The sequence below is a fragment of the Delphinapterus leucas genome, chromosome 4, assembly GCF_059928025.1.
Source record: "Delphinapterus leucas isolate spDelLeu-1000000601 "Yukka" chromosome 4, BTC_Dleu_Yukka2, whole genome shotgun sequence".
NCBI classification, from domain to species: Eukaryota; Metazoa; Chordata; class Mammalia; order Artiodactyla; family Monodontidae; genus Delphinapterus; species Delphinapterus leucas.
The window spans coordinates 109,207,470-109,227,299 of record NC_143132.1 but is presented as its reverse complement, the minus strand read 5'-3'; the positions used below and the strand labels follow the sequence as shown (position 1 = coordinate 109,227,299).

General features: G+C 38.0%; 1 protein-coding gene across 1 annotated transcript; it reads left to right on the top strand.

Annotated features, from left to right (window-relative positions):
* The first annotated feature begins 11,486 nt into the window (after window positions 1-11,486).
* LOC111174782 (RAD52 motif-containing protein 1-like) lies at window positions 11,487-19,708 on the top strand. The gene is made up of 4 exons (XM_089909922.1): window positions 11,487-11,531; window positions 15,183-15,351; window positions 18,066-18,151; window positions 19,607-19,708. The coding sequence occupies exons 1-4, from the start codon at window positions 11,487-11,489 to the stop codon at window positions 19,706-19,708; spliced, it is 402 nt and encodes a 133-aa protein (XP_089766048.1).
* The last annotated feature ends 122 nt before the right edge of the window (window positions 19,709-19,830 follow it).

Sequence of the window (19,830 nt, the reverse complement as noted above, 5' to 3'; positions counted from 1 at the left end):
ACTAGAAATAGTACTTTTTTACAGAGCAAGGGCTTCCTACCAACATAGTCACTTCGAGGGTTTTGAACCTGAAAACTTCTTTGGCATATTTTTTCTTTGCTAGCCACTTTGTTCTATTTTTTGTTTGTTTGTTTTTTTCTCTTTTCCACTTTATCATCTAGAGACCTGGGTGGTTCCCAATGAAAGAGTGTTTTACAGATTCTAAGGGTGATTTATAGATAAAGACAGAAAATGATTTTTTTTTAACCTTCAAGTTCCATACCAAAAAAAATGAATATAAGATTTCATGGAAGTAATTGAAAATGCAGATAATTTTAATTCCATTCCATTTGTCAGAATTCTCAGTCGTAATCCTTTGACAACAGTTGACGATTCTTATCTTTTTAAATTGCCAGCATTAAAATATTTGTAAGTATTACAACAGTTTCATGGCTTATAGAATAATTTCTTCTCTTCTTTGCTTTCATCAAAGATTGAGTACGCTAAAATGTCATAATTTAGATTTTAACTGGGTTAGTGAAAATAAGAGTTATTGGCAAAGAAAGGGATTAAGAAAGAAAATATACGGGTAAGACAGCCAGCAGAGAATGAGGACAGTGTTGAAGAACACATATAGTTACAGAAGATGTAGACGAATGTAGGAATTTTATTTATCCCAGAAAGCAAAAAGGAATAAGGGGTACATTATTTTTTTAAAAGAGTGATCAAGGAGGTAGATGCAATTGAAAATGAGAAGTTCAGATAATAAAAAATGATTGTGCTGTTCAGCACCAAGGTCATAAATTTGATGACGCAAATTTAAATTTCTTCAATAAGATCTCTTTGGAATTATCATCTATGGAAAGTCAGAAGCCAGAATTGAAGTAATCCCATGTTAAGTATCTTTTTAAGTTTAGAATTTTTGTCTTTGGGTTTTATATCATGCATGTTTGGGCTTCTCCTTCAGAGACATGGGAACAACACAAGTGTCACAACAATTGAAAGCATCCTCATGATGACCCCTGAATTGGAAAAACTGTAAGTTGATTTTTCTGACATTTACTTTCACTCAATTGTTTTTTTTTAGGTTTGTTTTATTATGTTCTTAAATCAGGTTTATTTATGTATAATTTTCATTTAACAAAATTCACTATTTTTAAATGTACAGTGTGATGTGTTTTGACAAACATAGTTCTGTAGCCACCACTGCATTTGAGGTAAAGAAAACTTCTGCACTCTCAAAAGACCCCTCATGTCCCTTTGTAGTCAATCCATCCTCCTCCCACTACCACCCCTTGGCAACCACCAATCTGATTTTTGTCCGTATAATGTTGCCTTTTCCAGAATATCTAATAAATGAAATCATATGGAATGTAGCTTTTTGTTTTTGGCTTCTTTCACTTAGTCTCTTTGGAAATTCATCTGTTTTGTTGCACCTGTCAGTATTTCATTCCATTTTATTGCTGAGTAGTATTCTAGTTGTGTGGATACACAGTTTGTTTACGCATTCATCATTTGACGAACATTTGAGTTGTTTCTAATTTTTTGGCTATTATAAACAAAACCTCTGAAAACACTCACATGTGTGTGTGAACATATGTTTTGTGCGAGCATATGTTTTCATTTCTTTGGGGTTAAATACCTAAGGGTGGGATTGCTTCATCATATGCTAAGTGCATATTTAACTTTTTAAGAAACTGCTAAACTGTTTTCTAAAGTGCCTGTGCCATTTTGCTTTCCCACTAGCAGTCTATGAGAGTTGCAGTTTCTCCACATCATCACCTGATCATTATATTTGTTTTTAAAAAAAATTTAGCCTTTCTAGTAGCTGTGTAGTTCCATCTCGTGGTTTTTGCCACATTTTGCATTTCTGTAATAGCTGATGATGTTGAGTGTCTATTCATGTGCAGACATCTTTTTAAATGAAGTGTCTGTTAAAATCCATTTTTAATTGGATATTTATATTGAGTTTTAAGAGTGCTTTATATAAAAAGCAATGGAAAATGTCCTTTCTCTCAGATATGTGTTTAGTAAATATCTTCTCCCAGATTGTGACTTATCTTCATTGTATTAAAATGTCTCTGAAGACTAGAAGCTTTAAACGTTTGATGAACTCTAATTTATCAATTTTTTTTTCATATTTATTTAATTTATTTATTTGGTTTGCTGGGTCTCAGTTGCAGCAGCAGGACTCCATAGTTTCAGCTCATGGGCTTCTTAGTTGTGGCATGCGAACTCTTAGTTGTGGCATGCATGTGGGATCTAGTTCCCTAACCAAGGATCGAACCTGGGCCCCCTGCATTGGGAACTTGGAGTCTTAACCACAAGGGAAGTCCCTTAGCAATTTTTCTTAGATGGTTTGTGCTCTTTTGTGTCTTATCTAAGAAATCGTTTTCTGAGACCCCATTGTGTAATCCAAAATCACAAAGATTTTCTCCTGTTTTCTTCCGGAAGTTGTATAGTTACATTTAAGTCTATGATTCATTTTGAATTAATTTTCATATATGTTTTGAGGAAAGGGTCAAGTTTCTTTTTTTTGCTGTTTAAAGAAAACTATTTCTGTAGGACCCTATTGTGACAGTTTATTACACAACTTACTGCACCTTAAATTGTGCCATACCCCCTCCAGTATGGAAAGCTAATAGAAAGTTTTTGTTATGCCAAGGCTAGTTGAGGGGATTGCATGAGATTAGCATGCGGAAAGAACCCTGCATTTAGCAGTCTGTTCCAACTGTCTTTGTCAGGTCAGCTGACAAATGACTGTCTTCACCACGCCATCACTCATTGTTCACTGCTCTAGCATCATCTTCCTCAGCCTCCAACAGCATCTGCCACAATTGTGATCCCTCTCTTGTCAGCTAGATGTCCTCCTCTCTGGATATTAAAAATTATTTCCTGGGGCTTCCCTGATGGCGCAGTGGTTGAGAGTCCGCCTGCCGATGCAGGGGACGCGGGTTCGTGCCCCGGTCCGTGAAGATCCCACATGCCGCGGAGCGGCTGGGCCCGTGAGCCATGGCCACTGGGCCTGCGCGTCCGGAGCCTGTGCTCCACAACTGGAGAGGCCACAACAGTGAGAGGCCCGCGTACTGCAAAAAAAAAAAAAAAAAAAACCACATTATTTCCCTATACTGTTAACACACAGTATTGAAGAAATTAAATTCCTGCACAATAATACTACCTAATAAAGAGTTGCTATTCAATTTTTCCCAATTGTCTCTCTCATATAATATCATTTCTTTTAACAGCTTTTTGAGGTATAATTGACATAGAGTAATCTGTGTTCACACACACACATACATACACACCATGAAGACATCACCAAAATCAAAATGTCCATTACCTCAGAAAGTTTCTTAATGTTTCTTTGTAATTATTGCTTCCAATCGATCCTTTCCCTTTCCAATTGCCATACAACCAATTATGTGCTTTCTGTTTGCATTTTCTAGAATTTTATGTAAATGGAATCATGCAGTGTATACTTTTTTCTAACTGGCTTCTAAGCTCAGCATGATTATTTTAATCTTCATCCATACTTTTGTATATATCAGTAATTCATTTCTGTTTAATGTTGAATAGTATTCCATTATACGGATGTACCCCAATTTATCTATTCACCATTGATGGACATGTGAGTTGTTTCAGTCTTTGTCTATTACAGATAAAGTTGCTATGAATATTTGTGTACAATTCTTTGTATGGATGTATACTTCCATTTCTCTTGGGTTAATACCTGCAAGTAGAATGGCTGGATCATTGGTAAGTGTATGTTTAAGTTTTAAAAAAATACCTATTTTCCATAGTGGTTTGATCATTTTACATCTCTACCAGCAGTGTATGAGAGTTGCATCTTCTTCACATTGCGGCCAATGCTTGCTATGCTCAGTATTTTTAATTTAAGATAGCTTAATATGTGTGTAATTTTTTCTGAGTCTAGCATCCCTAATGATTAATCTTGTCAAACATCTTTTCATATGCTTATTTTCCATATGTATATCTTTGAATCTTTTATCTATATTTTTCTGGAGTTTTGAGAGTTCTTTATATATTCTTGAAATTAGTCCTTTATCCAAAATGTAAGTTGCTAAGTATTTTCTCCCATTCTGGGACTCATCTTTTCATTCTCTCAGCAGTGTCTTTTGCAGGGCAGAAATTCTTAATTTTGATGGTGGCTAATATATCTATTTTTTTCTTTTATGGATTATGCTTTTGGTGTTGTATCTAAGAAATCATGCCTAACTCAAGGTCATAGAATTTTTCACTTGTTTTGCTCTAGAAGTTTTATAGTTTTATGTTTTACATTTAGATCTCTGAACCAATTTGAGTTCACTTCTGTATATGGTTTGGATGGAAGTTCCTTTTTTTTTTTTTTTTGCACCTGGATATTCAATTGTTCCAGTATCATTTGTTGAAAAGGCTATCGTTTCTCCACTTAAATGCCTTTGAACCTGAAAGTCAGTTGTCCACGTCTCTGTACTTCTGAACATTCTATTCTGTTCTTTTGATTTTTTGTGTATCTTTACACTACTATCAAAATGTCTTGAAAGTGTAGCTTCATAAGCGTTGAAATCAGTTACTGTTCTTCAACTTTGTTCTTTTTCAACGTTGTTTTAGTTATTCTAAATTTTATTTCGATATAAAATTTAGAATTAGCTTGTCTATAGAAAAGCCTACTGGGATTTTGATCTATAAATCAATTTGGGGAGAATTGATATCTTATCAATATTGAATCTTCAGATCCATGAATACTATATCTCTCCATTTATTTAGGTCTTCCTTAATTTCCCCCAGCAATATTTTACAGTTTTCAGTGAGCAAGTCTTTTACATATTTTATCAGATTTATTCTAAGTATTTTATATGCTTGATTCTATTATAAGTAGTATTTTGAAACTTTGATCTCTGATTGCTTGTTGAGATAAATTAATCTTTTTTTATGTTGATCTTGTACCCTGCAAACTTGATAAACTCATTTATTAGTTCCAGTAGCAATTTTGTAGATTCTATCAGGTTTACTACATAATCATGTTATCTGCAAATAAAGATAGCTCTACTTCTTCCTTTCCATTCTGAATATCTCCTTTTTTTGTTTCCCTATTGCACTGGCTAGAACCTTCAGTGCAATGTCAAATAGAAGTAATGAGAGTAGACATCCTTGCTTTTGTCCTGATCCTGGAGAGAAAGTACTTTGTCCTTCACCATTAAATATGATGTTAGGTTTTTTGTAGAAGTCATTTATCATGTTGGGGAAGTCTCCTTCCATTCCTAGTCTACTGAGGGCTGTTTTTTTCTTTAATCAGGAATGGATGTTAGATTCTTTCATTCTTATCCTGCATCTATTGCAATGATTATGTGATTTTACCCTTCTTTTCTTTTCTTAATTTGTTTATTTATTTTTGGCTGATTTTGGTCTTCATTGCTACACGCAGGCTTTCTCTAGCTGTGGCGAACAGGAACTACTCTTCATTTTGCAGCGGTATGCAGGCTGCTCATTGCAGTGGCTTCTCTTGTTGTAGGGCATGGACTCTAGGTGAACGGGCTTCACTAGTTGTGGCACATGGTCTCAGTAGTTGTGTCTCACAGGCTCTAGAGCGCAGGTTCATTAGTTGTGGTGCACGGGCTTAGTTGCTCCGTGGCATGTGGGATCTTCCCGGACCAGGGCTGAAACCCATGTCCCCTGCACTGGCAGGTGGATTCTTAACCACTGCCCCATCAGAGATGTCCTGGTTATTCTGTTTTAGTGTACTAAGTTGGGTAAATTGATTTTCAAATATTAAACCAACCTTTCATTCTTGAGATAAACACAATTGGTCATGATGTATCATCTTTTTATATAATACTGGATTTGATATGCTAAAATTTTGTTAAGAATTTTTGCCTCTGTGTTCATGAGAGATATTGGTCTATAGTTTTCTTGTAATGTCATTGTCTAATCTTGATACGGTGAAAGTTGTCCTTATAAATAAGTTGGGAAATATTCCCTTCTCTTCAACTTTCTTGTAGAGCTTGTGTAGAATTGACATTATTTTATTCCTTAAATGTTTGGTAAAATTTATCAGTTAAGCCACCTGGACTTGAAGCTTTCTTTGTTGGAAGGTTTTAAACTGCACATCCAATTTCTTTAATAGCTGTATTCTTTTTTTTTTTTTTGCGGTACGCAGGTCTCTCACTGTTGTGGCCTCTCCCGTTGCAGAGCACAGGCTCCGGACGCGCAGGCTCATTGGCCAAGGCTCACGGGCCTAGACACTACGCGGCATGTGGGATCTTCGCAGACCAGGGCACGAACCCACGTCCCCTGCATCAGCAGGCGGACTCTCAAACACTGCGCCACCAGGGAAGCCCTAATATCTATATTCTTGAATAAACTTTAGTAGTGCTTGTCTTTCAAGGAACTTGTCCATTTCATCTTGAATTTATTGGTATATTTTATATATTCTCTTATTATCCTTTTAATATCTATAGTATTTTTCTGTTTTCCATTTTATTTATTTCTACTTTGATCTTTATTGTGTTCTTTCTTCTCTAACTCTGTGATTAATTTGCTCTCGTTTTCCCAGATTAAGGTGGAAGTTGAGGAAGCTGAGTACAGATTTAGCAATATCCCACATTTTGACATATTATGTTTTCACTTTCAGTGAGTTCAAAATAGTTTCTGATTTCCCTTTTGATTTCTTCTTTGACCACAAAGTTACTCAGAAGTGTGTTGTTTAGTTTCCAAATTTTTGGAGCTTTTTCAGATTTGTTAATTTCTAATTTATTTCGATTGTGTTCAGAGACATATATTGAATAACTAAAATCCTTTAAAAAAATTTTTAAGTACTTTTTAAATTTATTTTTTTGCAGCGTTGGGTCTTTTTTGCTTCGTCGGGGCTTTCTCCAGTTGCGGTGAGCAGGGCCTACTCTTCGTTGCGGTGCACCGGATTCTCACTGGATGTCTTCTCTTGTTGCAGAGCACAGGCTCTAGGTGCATGGGCTTCAGTAGTTGTGGCACACAGGCTCTAGGGTGCAGGCTCAGTAATTGTGACGTACAGGCTTAGTTGCTCCGCGGCATGCATGTGGGATTTTCCCGGAACAGGGATCGAACCAGTGACCCCTGCATTGGCAGGGAGATTTTTAAACACTGAGCAACCAGGGAAGTCCGTATTCTTGTATTCTTAATCTTTTGTGTAGATCCATATTCCAATCTGGTGTCATTTTCCTTCTGCTTGAAAATACTTCTTTTAACAATTCTTAAAGTGAAAATCTACTAGTAATGAATACTTTCAGCTTTTGTATGTCTGAGACAGTCTTTATTTTGCTTTTGTTTTGACAGATTTGGATATAGAATTCTAGCTTGATAGAATTCAATTCACTACTTTAAATATGTTATTTTGCTGTGTTCTCATTTACATTGTTTCCAACAAAAATTCTGCTGTCATTGTTATCTTTGTTCCTCTGTATGTAGTGTATAGTTTTTTCCTCTGGCGGCTTTAAAATTTTTCTATTTATTGCTGGTTTTGAGCAATTTGATAATTTTTTGTGCCTTGGTGTAGTTTTGTCCATGTTTCTTATGCTTAAAGTTCATTGATCTTCTTGACTTTGTGTCTTTATAGAGTTTACCATTTTGGAAAAATTTTGGCTGTTATTTCTTCAAATTTTTGCATTTCTCCTCTCCTTCATGGACTCTAAGTACACATGTATTAGACCACTTGAAGTTGTTGCACAGCTCACTGATACTCTATTAAGTTTTGTTGTTGTTTTGTTTTGTTACTCTTTTTGTTTCATTTTGGATAGTTTCTATCACTATGCCTTAATGTTCAGTTACCCTTGCTTCTGCAGTGTCTAATCAGCCATTAACCTCGTTCAATATCTTTTTCATTTAGACATTGCTTTTAATGTCTAGAAGTCCAATTTTGGTCTCCTTTACCTTTTCCATGCCTGTACTTAACATTTTCAGTTTTTAGTCTAGGTTTTCTAACATATGAAATACAGTTATAATAACTTTACTTCAGGTATAATAACTTTTTAAATGTTCTTTTCTGCCAGTTCTAACATCTGTATAGATGATGGGTTAGTTTTGATTGGTTGCCTTTTCTCCTCACTGTGGGTCATATTTTCCTACTTCTTTGCATGCTTGGCAATTTTTCATATGATCCCAGATATTGTGAGATTTTGTTTATTGTGTGCTATACATATTTATATCCCTGTAAAATGCTTGGGCTTTGTTTTGGGTGAAATTAAGTTACTCAAAACAATTTTATTCTTTTTAGGCCTAGCTTTTAAGATTCGTTGGATAGGAGTCCAAGGAGCCTTTAGTCTGGAGCTCATTATTTGCAACTACTGAGACAAGTCCTTTCTGAGTATCATGAGGTTTTCCAGTCTGACTTGTAAGAACAGGTACTATTCCTACAACCCTGTGTGATATCCAGTTATTCTTATTATTAATCCTTTCATGTGGTCCTTTTCCTGGCATCAAGTAATTCCTCACACAAATGTACTGACAAATACTTTGTTGAATTCTCAAGAGATCCCTCTGCATATCTCTAGGCTTCTTTCTCTGTGTACTTCTTTTGTCTCTGATACTCTGCTTTTTGAACTCTAGTTACCTTGGTTTTCCCAGATTCTCAGCTCCATTTCCTCAGTCAGGGAGTCCACCCGTCTCTGCCTGGACTTCTCTTCCCTGTACCATGACCTGGAAACTCTCTCAGAGAAGTAAATTAGGGCAATTATAGGGAACACTTCATTTATTTCCCATCTCATGGGGATTACTGAACTTGATTGCCTGAGGTCCAGTTTCTTGGAAACTGTTTTTTCATATGTTCTGTCTTATTTTTTCATTGCTTCAGGTGCAAGGTTAAATTGGTCCTTGTTACTTCCTCTTGGCCAGAATCCAATAACATTCTTTAAGTGTGTTTTGCTTTGATACAGGGTCCAAATAAGATTAAGCATTGCATGTCTTGTCTTTGTTTCCTTTAACCTACAATATTTCCCTGCTATTTTTTTTCTTGGTCTTTTATGACATTGGCATTTTTGAAGAGTCTAAGCCAGTTTTCTTGTAAATTGCCCCACAATCTGGATTTGTCCGTTTCCTCATTAGATTCAAAGTAAATATTTGGGGGAAGAATACTATATGGGTGATGTATTCTTCATACTTCATCACTTCAGGTGGCCCAGTGCTAAGTTTGATCACTTGACTAAGGTGGTATCTTCCATATCTCTCCATTGTAAAGTTATTTTTCCCCTTGGTAATTGAAAAATCATATGTAGGTTGATACTTTGGGATCAGTGAAGATCCTACTTTCAAAAAACTCTTCACCCAACTGTGCATCAATCATAATCCTTGTCTGAATTGATTATTACATTGTTAGTTGCAAAATGACAATTTCAAATTCTATCATTCCTTTTGCATTTATTAGCTGACATTATTTTATAAAGTAGAGACCGCCCACTTTCATTTTGAGTATCATTATGAACTCATGTGTTTTTTTTTTAATTAGCTATGTTATAACTTATTATAATGATAATGTTTTTCTTTGGAATATTCCTTTTGTCCAGATTTGGCCAAAGCAACCTCTGTTATTGTTTAACCACACGATGCTTTTTTATTACTAGAATAACTTCTAATATATTACTACTCACAAATAGGAACTGAGAAAGGGATTCCAGAAGGTGCCGTCTTATTCAGACTCTTCTTAGAAGTCTGCCTTCTTCCTGTGTATTCTTAACCCAAAGTGAGGCTTTCGGGTTGGAAGGAGATACTTTGGATTTAAACTACAGATCAGTGTCACCCGATTCTAATCCCTATTCCCTTTTTCCTAGGCATACCATGCCTACTGCCATCTTAATCCTTCTGTTGGGCACCTCTCTCCTCCTCTATATTTATTTACAACAGTCAAGAGCAGGAATTGGCAAACCGGCCCCTATCCTGTTCTGCAGTCCATATGCCCCAAGAACTCCTTTTTGCATTGGTCTGTGGTGGTCTTGGCCTACCTCTTCTACCTACTCAAGTAACCCTTTTACCACGAATTTAATTACCTGTGGTTCCGTTTATAGGATCTTACCTAGCCTTATGGCCTGCTGTCTCTGCCAATTTAAAAATATTATTGAGGTTGTCTGTAAGACAGTCAAGCTGCATTGTGACACTGAATGCCTGACAGACATCACACGTTGTGGTGAGTCTCAATTGCGAGATAATAAATTTTTAATTTAATATTTTAATTTTTAATCAATGATGATAAATTTTAAAATTCATGATGTAACTGCATTATTTTCATTCATACATTCAGAGTTCCAGCTCCCTAAGTTTCTAAGAATTATCCCATTGCTAAAAATCAGATTCTTGTTTACATTATTAAGCTAATAATAGCTCAGTTACATTGTTAGCTTAATAATGTAACTGATCAGCATACATAAAGGAACAAGAGAAAGGAATGGAAGGGGGAAGGGAATTAACATTAATGGCCTCATATCCTATGATGTGCCCTCTGCAAATGAGAATTTATTGATATAGTGCCTCAGTTTGTAAACTGATTTTATATACATTAGGTCTCAAGTACCCTTCGTCTTATAGGATAAGTGTCAATATATTTTTGTTTATTTTGTTTGTTTCTGCAATTTTATAAAGAGTACAAGTGATGCTGTTTTATGTCCTATTTGGAGCCTGAGAGTTTCTGGTTCCATAACCAGAAGCTGCTGCCTAGCCCTTCTAATGGAATGGAGAGCTAGCTTATTCTTAGACTGTCAAGCTCTGAACTTTATCTGAATCTCAAGCTTTTCTATTCACAAAACACTCAGGGGCTTTCAACTGTTTTTCTATATATTAGATTTATTGCTACTAAGTATTTAAAAAGCTCAGGTGCGTGTGCGCAAGCGTAGTCCGCTTGCGCCCCGAGCAGCGCAGGTGCGGTGATGGTGGGATGGTGCAGTTGGTACCTTTTGGGGTTCCCTTCGGGGGTGACAAAAGCTTGCTGGTGTGGGAGCTGAGCTCTGGACCCACCGCCGAGGCTTTGCAATTGAGCCCTGCCGGAGTGGAGGGAAAGGTGGATGAAGCCACCCCGCGCCCCAGTAACAAGGTGCCCCGGGGTACTGCTTCAGTACCTCGTCGGCCTGTGGTCTCCGCTGAGAGGAATCTTAGTTCTAGAGACGACCTGAGCAGTCAGCTCACCCCCATAGATTTTTGAGAGTTAGTCCCCAACTGAAGACATTTCCTCCTAATGCTTCTCGAAGCTTAGGATTTCAGAGGGAAACTTGTTCATGAAATGAGAAGTGTTTGGAGTTGCAGGCTCACCACAGTTGCCTGTGGCGAAAGGCTGGGGGAATACCAGGGAATGGGCGGTTTTGTTTCCTGGGTCTGAAATTTCCTGCACTTACTTAGCGTGGGACCACCCTACAGCATTCTCTCTTCACAGTCTTCTCCCGGTTTGGCCTTCTGTATTCGGTCCGACTCTTCCCAAACGCAGCAGTGGGCGGTCCTGTGTTCCCTGCCATCATCAAATTTTATTCAGCAAGGGATGCCCACAGAGCCCAAAAGACATGCGACCAGAAGCAGCTTTTTCACACATTTCCAGTGTGAAAAAGGTGGGTCCAAATGTGGACTTCCTTGCTCTACTGGGATGAAGTGCTGAATTTAAAACTAATAGTCTATCGGGAATTCCCTGGTGGTCCACTGGTTAGGACTCTGCACTTTCACTACTTAGGGCCCGGGTTCAATCCCTGGTCTGGGAACTAGGATCCCAGGGAAAACAAACAAACAAACAAAAAAAAAAACGGCCAGCGTTTGTACAGCACTGTGATGTACAGAATGCTCTCAGATGCACTGCTCCACCGATCCTTCCGTTCCCCAGTTGTTTCTTTCTTTTTTTTTAGATGAAGAAACTCGAACTCAGGATGGTTAAGTGACTTACTTAAGGTTCATGACAGTAAATGTGGAAACTAGAGGCCAAACCCAAACTTAACTGATGTTAAACCCCATGTCATTTTATGCTGCCCCTTAATTTAAGAAATCTTCACAAGAATCTTCCTTATATATACATTTCTGTGGATTCTAAATGTGTTAGGTTGACAAATTTTTTTAAATTAATTAATGAATTTATTTATTTATTTTTGGCTGTGTTGGGTCTTGTTGCTACGCACCGGCTTTCTCTATTTGCGGCGAGCGGAGTCTGCTCTTCGTTGCGGTGCGTGGGCTTCTCATCGCGACAGCTTCTCTTGTTGCGGAGCAAGTGTTCTAGGCACGTGGGCTTCAGTAGTTGTGCCTCACGAGCTCTAGAGCACAGGCACAGTAGTTGTGGCACACGGGCTTAGTTGCTCTGCGGCATGTGGGATCTTCGCGGACAAGGATCGAACCCGTGTCCCCCGCATTGGCACCCAGTCTCTTAACCAGTGTGCCAACAGGGATGTCCCGAGCTTGACAAACTTTTGTCACATGTAAGATAAAGGAGGCTTCATCATCATCATCACTCTCAAACTGCCTATTAAGAACTCACTTCAGATTCCAAAAACTGGGTAAACATTCTTTAATGCATTGTAGAAACCTTCTTCCATATTAACATGCCATCCAATTTTACTTCCCCAGAATTAACATTTCATTATGTTAAGGACCTTTTCAATTCCTCTGAATAAGTGAGTGAGGCTTAGATTTCCCAGACCTTTCCCTTTATAATTGTGTGTCTTCTCTGATTGGCTTCTTGCTCTGGCTACTTCCTACTGATCTTGCTACCTCTTCTCACCCATATTTCTTTACTCACTGATTTCACCTTTATTGAATCTGAGAACTCTCCTCAGATGTGACTCCAGGTACACTACCTCCCACTTCTGTACCCTGTTTAACACCCTCTTCAATCCTGGCTGTACTCCCTGGGATTGAAATGATTTTCTGTCAGACATTCTTTTATTTGCAGACCCTGCGACCATTTCACGTACCACTCAGATATGACAGATGGCCCTGGAAAGATTATGAAACAGTTACTTGGTATCAGTTGTGAGTAATGAGTTTTTTTCTTATATTTGACATAAAGACCAATCCATAAGCATAGATTGTGAGATTTTCACAGCACATAGCCCATCACTGATAGCATAATGAAGAAAATGTTCTCCAAGTCACTATAGAGTTGAGAGGAAAGGGCATTTGTATTAGATTTCTTTATTTAATGCAGAGGCTTAGTTTACTACCCACAACCCCGAAATTTTTCCCTACTTTACTTACGCGCTCTTCTTCAATTTTATTTATTTATTTATTTACTTATTTGCTTGCACCGGGTCTCAGTTGCAGCAGGTGGGCTCCTTAGTTGTGGCTCAAGGGCTCCCCAGTTGTGACATGTGGGCTCCCCATTTGCAGCAGGCAGGCTCCTTTAGTTGTGGCTTGCAGGCTCCTTAAATGTGGCATGCAAACTCTTAGTTGCAGCATGCATGTGAGACCTAGTTCCCTGACCGGGGATCGAACCTGGGCCCCCTGCATTGGGATAATGGTATCTTAACAACTGCACCAGCATGGAAGTTCCAATTATGTGTTCTTTTACTCATTGGCAGGTATCTTCCTATCTTTTTTCCCCTGTGTTTTTTATAAATACAGAAAAGAGAAAAACATTTTAAAATAAAATGAAGGAAAGGCCTAATGTATCTGAGTTTTTCTCAGTAGCATGAAGGGAAATGTTTGCCAGCAAGAACTGTGGCAAGGTTATCCCAGATGTCAACTGTCTCTACTCCCCGAGGGCTCAGAGCCCTTCTGAGGCTTCCTAATTGTCCAGGACAGCTCCATTATGACTCACCGTACAGGACCTAGCCTCCCATGTGGCACTCAACATTTAAAAATTAGTCTTCATTTCTCCTTCCCTGCAGGCAGCTTCAGTTGGAGAAAGTAATTTCATTTTCTTATGTACTCATTCATTCACTCAGTCAACAGACCATCACTCCTCTATTATATGCCAAGATGAATTCTTCTTTCTGGTAACAAGGAAAGAACAATATATGGTTCCTTCAAGCACTTATGGAGCTCATAAACTAGTGACAGAGGAAGAGGCACAAGCAGATCAATAAAGGATTAACAATGCTTTGACTTTATTTGTATTATTTGAATTTTTATGACTAAATTTATATACTACACCCTGTTCAAAATGGAAATAGATGTTTAAGAAAGAAGTAGTGATGTATAAAATCCACAGTAATATGTAAGTTATTTAGAGAGTTAAGACTGGAAATATTTGCACTCTCAAAGAAGCTTGTTAATGCAGATGAATCTATAATTCTTTTGGTTGCTTTATTTACATTTATAGAGGTATACATATTCCCTCTTCTAACAGGGCTTAGTAAATTGGGAAGGGGGTGCTACAGATTAAGGTCCTAATTCAGTGGCAGGTCCATCTTATCTCCTGTTCAGGTCATATTCTCAAGCAGGAGCTGCAGGATGAGACGAGTAAAACAATCCATTCCTTTGCTTAGCCCCAGCCCCATAATAGGCTTCTGTTGGGCTTCCTTGGATGCTTTCATCATCACTTTCACCACCGGATGTCAGGGAACCTTCTGGTTAATCAGGGGCCCTGGAAATGATGCAGAAAAGTACTGGCTTAAAAATAATAAATAACATTTATTTAGGGCTCACTGTGAACTCATTGCTTAAAATGTCCTATTTAATCTTCACAAACACTCTGTGAAATTGGTATTGATAAATCTCAGGTATATCCAAAATAAATCACTATGTAGGGTTGTGATATTTTTAGGTCTTTTATATCTTTAGGTTCATCTCGGCACCAGACATAAGGCAGTTCATCATAATACGCTTGCCCTAAACAGCTCCAGATGCCAAGAATTGGCAAATTACTTCTTTGGTTTCCATGGTGGTCATAAAGGATCATCAAGGTAAACTCTGTAAACTTTCTTTGACTAACCAGACTCCTTTCAACATTGAACTCCTAGACTTTAGAGAGAAGAATAGAACAGGGCTATGGGGAAGAGATGTGGGAGGTTTCCACATGGAAATATCGGAGCATAGGCCTGCCACCTAGAATTAGTGATAACCTCAATGACTTGGACGGTGGTGTCCATAATTTTCTCCAGTATTTGTATGGTGTATCATAAAAAATAGTTGTCCATATCTAGTCATTCATTTGCAAGTCTCAGTTGATTTTGAAGGGATAGCATACCTAAACTATTACCTGGGATTGCTGGAGTTTAGTTTTTATTTCTAACAGCAGTATATATTGAAGTCTAGCCTTTAATTCAAAATCCTAACAGCTTCGGGATCTTTCTAACCTTGAAGAAAGGGAAAATGAAGATATTGTGACACCACTTCAGAAGCAAAGCCTGAAGTTCTTCTGTGCTTTAGAGGTGGTGTTGCCCTCCCACGAGTGCAGGAGTCCTGGAGTTGGCATGGCTGAGGAACCTTTGGATAAGTTGGAGGAAGGTCTGTTTTTCAGTATGTGTGTGTGTTGGGAGGTGAGGCAGTGGGATTTCTCTTCTTTCCTTTCTTTCTGAAACTCAGCTTTTCAGATATATCATCACTTTTCTAAGCAACTAAAACCCTGGGCAAAATATTTCTACCCAACAATATAGGTTTTTATCTTAGGCAATACCTGAAAGCACCTTAAACTTTAGAATTTTAGAACTCACTGCCTGCCAAGAAGCTTGGGAGGAGGGAAAATTAGTTATTATTATTATTTTTGGTTAATAATTTGTTTTGTGCTAAAATAATCCTTCAGATACACATGTCATCTGGCCTTCAGTGATCCCAACAAAATCATTGTCTGAAGATTGAAATAAACTCTTCTGTAAATGTTCAGTCCTTTACCTCCTATAGAATGGCCTGAGCAGAAAACGTAAATGTAGATCCCTAGAAAGGGGATTCCAATTGATACTGAGTTTTTTCCTAGAATCCATGGCACTTGGGCTTAGGGTTTTAAGTCAGAGGCAGGGCTGTTAGCGAATGGGGCGGAGGAGGCTCCACCATCCACCTGAGTGTGTGATGGTTGAGTAGAGGCCAGATCATCTGCACTACCACCAAATCTATCTCACTGTATGAGTCCAGCCCTTCATGCAGAGGAGAGCAGGGTCTGTAGCAGTTTAGCCTCAGCTTGTCCATTTGAAATCTGTGAGTAATATGAGATTTGTGTCACGTGTTTGGTTTGCATTTCCCGTCTAGTATTTTAGCAACTTCCAGAATAGATCCCAGCAGTAAAAATGTGGCATGCCAGGGTATACCTACAACAGAGACATTCACCCATACCCCAGTGTTGTGCTTGCCCTTAATCATTAAGGTAATGATCTAAGAATCACAGATGCATTTTTACTTTTAAACGTATAACCTAGAAATCAGTTATTCATATAGGCATTTTAAATTCATCTGTTTTGGTTGGATTTAGGGTCATTATCATTCCTTATGAGAAGGAAGGTAACCCAGAAGCTTGCTATTCAGAAAGCTATGACAGATGCATTCCAGAAATTGCTGATTGTGGTTTTAGGTAAGACCTTTTTGATTGTCGTTGAAGTGCTTCAGTTTCAGTGAGCAAATAAACTTATTTGAAAAGTTAATTGGATGAAAATAATGGTTATCTAAAACATTACATATTCTTTCATTCACCATATGCTTTCACAGCAGGAGTCTTACATTTGTTCTTTGTGGCATTTATGACAAGAACGACAGGAAATATTATTGTCCCCAGTGTTTAGATGTAGAATCACTTGCCTCAGTTCATACAGAAAGTGTTTGATCCACTTCTTCCTCAATTGCTTGTTTATCATACAGAGTAGTGTAGTGATTATAAGCCTTGGACACCTGTGTTTGAGTCCTAACATTGTCTCTTAGATTTGTTGTTGTTGTTGTTGTTGTTGGAATTTTAGGTTTTTCTAGCCAGAGACCTTTGAAGGTATTTAATACCTCTAAGCTGCAATTTCTTTAATTTCATATAGGGTTAGTAATTCAGCTTACAGCAAATGGGGGATATTGTAAGAGTAAATGACATGATGAATGTAAAAAGCTTAGAACTATGCCTGAAACATAGTAAGTTTGTAGACAAAATATATTGACTATTATTATTACCGTTGTTTTCTTGCTGAAGAGTTTATTAGACTATCTTTTTGGAATCAGTTGAATTTCAGTTTTCATTTCTGATATATTGGGTGAATATGATTCTTATATAATAATCGGCTATGTTTTTGTGAGCCTTGAAACTGGTCATGCTATTGAATAGCATTGATTGTGTTCCCTATCGAGTTATACAGCGGTGAGAATGTCAAAGGTTGTGCCCAAAGGAAACTTTATGATTAGTAGATTCCCGAAGCAGAATTGCTCCCCTGCTTCACAGCCCTGCAGGCTGAGAGACTGAGAAATCCTAGCTAAGTTGTCAGAAACCTTATTTGCTTGTAAGAGTTGACCCTGGATTGGTCTTGGCCTTCCAACCTGGGCAGTCCTTCCAGTGAAGTTTGACTTCCCTGGTCATCAGGCAGAATCTCCATCAGCTGTCAATTCTGGGTAACAACCTTTAAGAACCAAACAAAATGCCTGGGTTGTTTGTGCCTAATATGCCAAGGTACTCCTTATATGTACACAAAACCCCTTAGACCAAAAAGCCTGGTGGCTCTAGCTTGCCTTGAGGGAAGCTGTATTGTCCAAAGGGTACCTGGGCCAGTTTCTGCCAGTAGAGTGTTCAAATGCTCTCTCTCTCTGTCTCTGTCTCCAAAGCTTTGTTCATTGTATCTGGTAGAATTTTGGTCCCAAGGAGTAAGCCCTTGCCTTGCTTCTAATAGGAAGTATCTATTATAGTCCAGTGGTATCTCTCCCAGGTTTAAACTCACTCTGACCCTCACCTAATGCCTTCCTATTTAATTGTATTGTGATTGAACATTTTTGTTTCCACAGCTTTTAATTTCTATGTCCTTATTCCTTAGTTCTTATTTCTAAGATCATAAAGTTTTTAAACCAAAGTTGATACTTCTTATATATGTTTTCACAAATAATTATGATAAAAACTGAAGTGTCAGATGAGGGAACTTCTAGGAAAATGCTCTTATTTTCTGCTTTTAGAAGTCAAAAGAATGTCTAATTATTCGGTGCTACCATTGTATACAGGAAGTTTTAGAACAAGAAAACTTCTGAATTGATCTTTTTTAACTTTATTACAGAAAGTGGTAAAACAGCTGTGGCATATAGACCCTGTGAAGAGGTCACAGATGCTAGAACCGAAGAGGAACTACAGGATTTAATTCAAGTATGTGGAGTTAAAAACTCAAGGGGTACACAGCCAGTGTAGCCATAATTGAAAACAACCAGCAGGATTTGGAAGGCTTCAGCATGTCTACTCAATTCTGTCTTCCTTAGGAAAAGGTGAAACTCTGAAAGTGCTTTTGAGGCAGGGAATTCCTAGGAGTTTTCCAAGTCCGGGACTTGTCTCTGGCCCCTTATTTGAAGTTTGGAGAGCAGGATTGAGGGCCACCAGTGTACGTCTACTGTTGTGGACACAGGAGAAGACACAGACCTTTTCGAACTCCCCTCAAATAGAATTGCAGGGATTTGGGAACAAAGTAACTATGGTCTTAAGTGTGATTATGCTACACTGTTTAAAAACTATTCATGCCTTTCAAGTAAAGTATATTACCCAGATCTCAGCATCTCTTATGTATCTTGTGTTAAATATTTTGCCAAAGAACTTTTCTGTAAACCAGTTATATGGATGCCTCGAATTAGGGAGTAAGTTGTCAACGTAATTTCTGAAAGAAAACATTAATGTACTGCATATAGGATTTTTATTTAAAAGGAGCAAAAAATGTGTTCAATGTCATTGACAGCTTAATTTTTAGCTAGATTTCTGATTATTTAACTCACCCTAATGTTGCAAAGTTTGTTTTGAAGTGAAGAAAGTAGAGAAAGAAAAGGTGGTTATGTTCTGAAATATGTAAAATTTTTGAAAGTTTTTTCCTGTACAAAATAATTATTTTAATTAAATTTAAATCAGTCAAGGAAACTTGAAACGTATCCGTGTTTGGGCTTTAAGAAGTGTAGCTTCCTATGAAATGTGAGAGGAAAGTGTTCTGTATTGATACTAAAGATTCTGGAAACCTGATTATAACAACAGATCCACTCCTAAATAAGGCCAATCCTGGAATCAGTTCCATTTAGAAACCATTATGTGCTAGGCACTGGAAATAAGGTGAAGCTCCTTCTCTCTTGGAGTTTAAGTGTTAAAGGTGTACCAGACAATTAAAAAGGACTAAAATTAAATAGATTATGAAAAAGACTGTGAAGAAAGTAAACTGGGTGCTAGTTACAGTATTTCAAGAAAATTACTTAACATGCTGACTTTAACATTCTAAGTGTCTTCTCCATGTGTCCACACAGGGTAGACCTCTGAAAAGTGACACTGTAGTTTTTTCTAGATTAATGGCTCTGTTGAGACAAGGTGGGATGGGGGAAGTTTTCCCATGCTAACGTAAAGGGCGATTGACTTGGTTTTAAACTCTCTTTCCCAGAATGAATTGCTCGCCTGCCCCAAACCCCTCCTACAGAAGTTCTGGAGTCATCACTGATTCAGTGGTAACCCCTAATAACACAGTTGTGAATGAATAATGAGGCGTGAATACTAAGAGTTTGGTGGAAATGGCAACATTTTCGAATAATTGTAAGGTGTGTTCCCCTTCCGCCACCCTAACTGGTGCTCATTTTGCAGGTCAGCTGCTTTTCTTGTCAGCCGTGTGGCCAAAGGGAGCAAGAATGTCTCTCAGACTTCAGCTTTGAGGAGGAAGAGTTCAGATTGCCAGAACTGGACTAGCACTTTTGAATTTCCCAGAATGCCAGGTCCTGTGGTTTCCTCGGGAAGCTCTGCATCCTTCCCTCCTCCCTCCACCACTGGGTTGCTGGAGTTTGGGGCCACGGGTCTGCAGCCCAAATTCC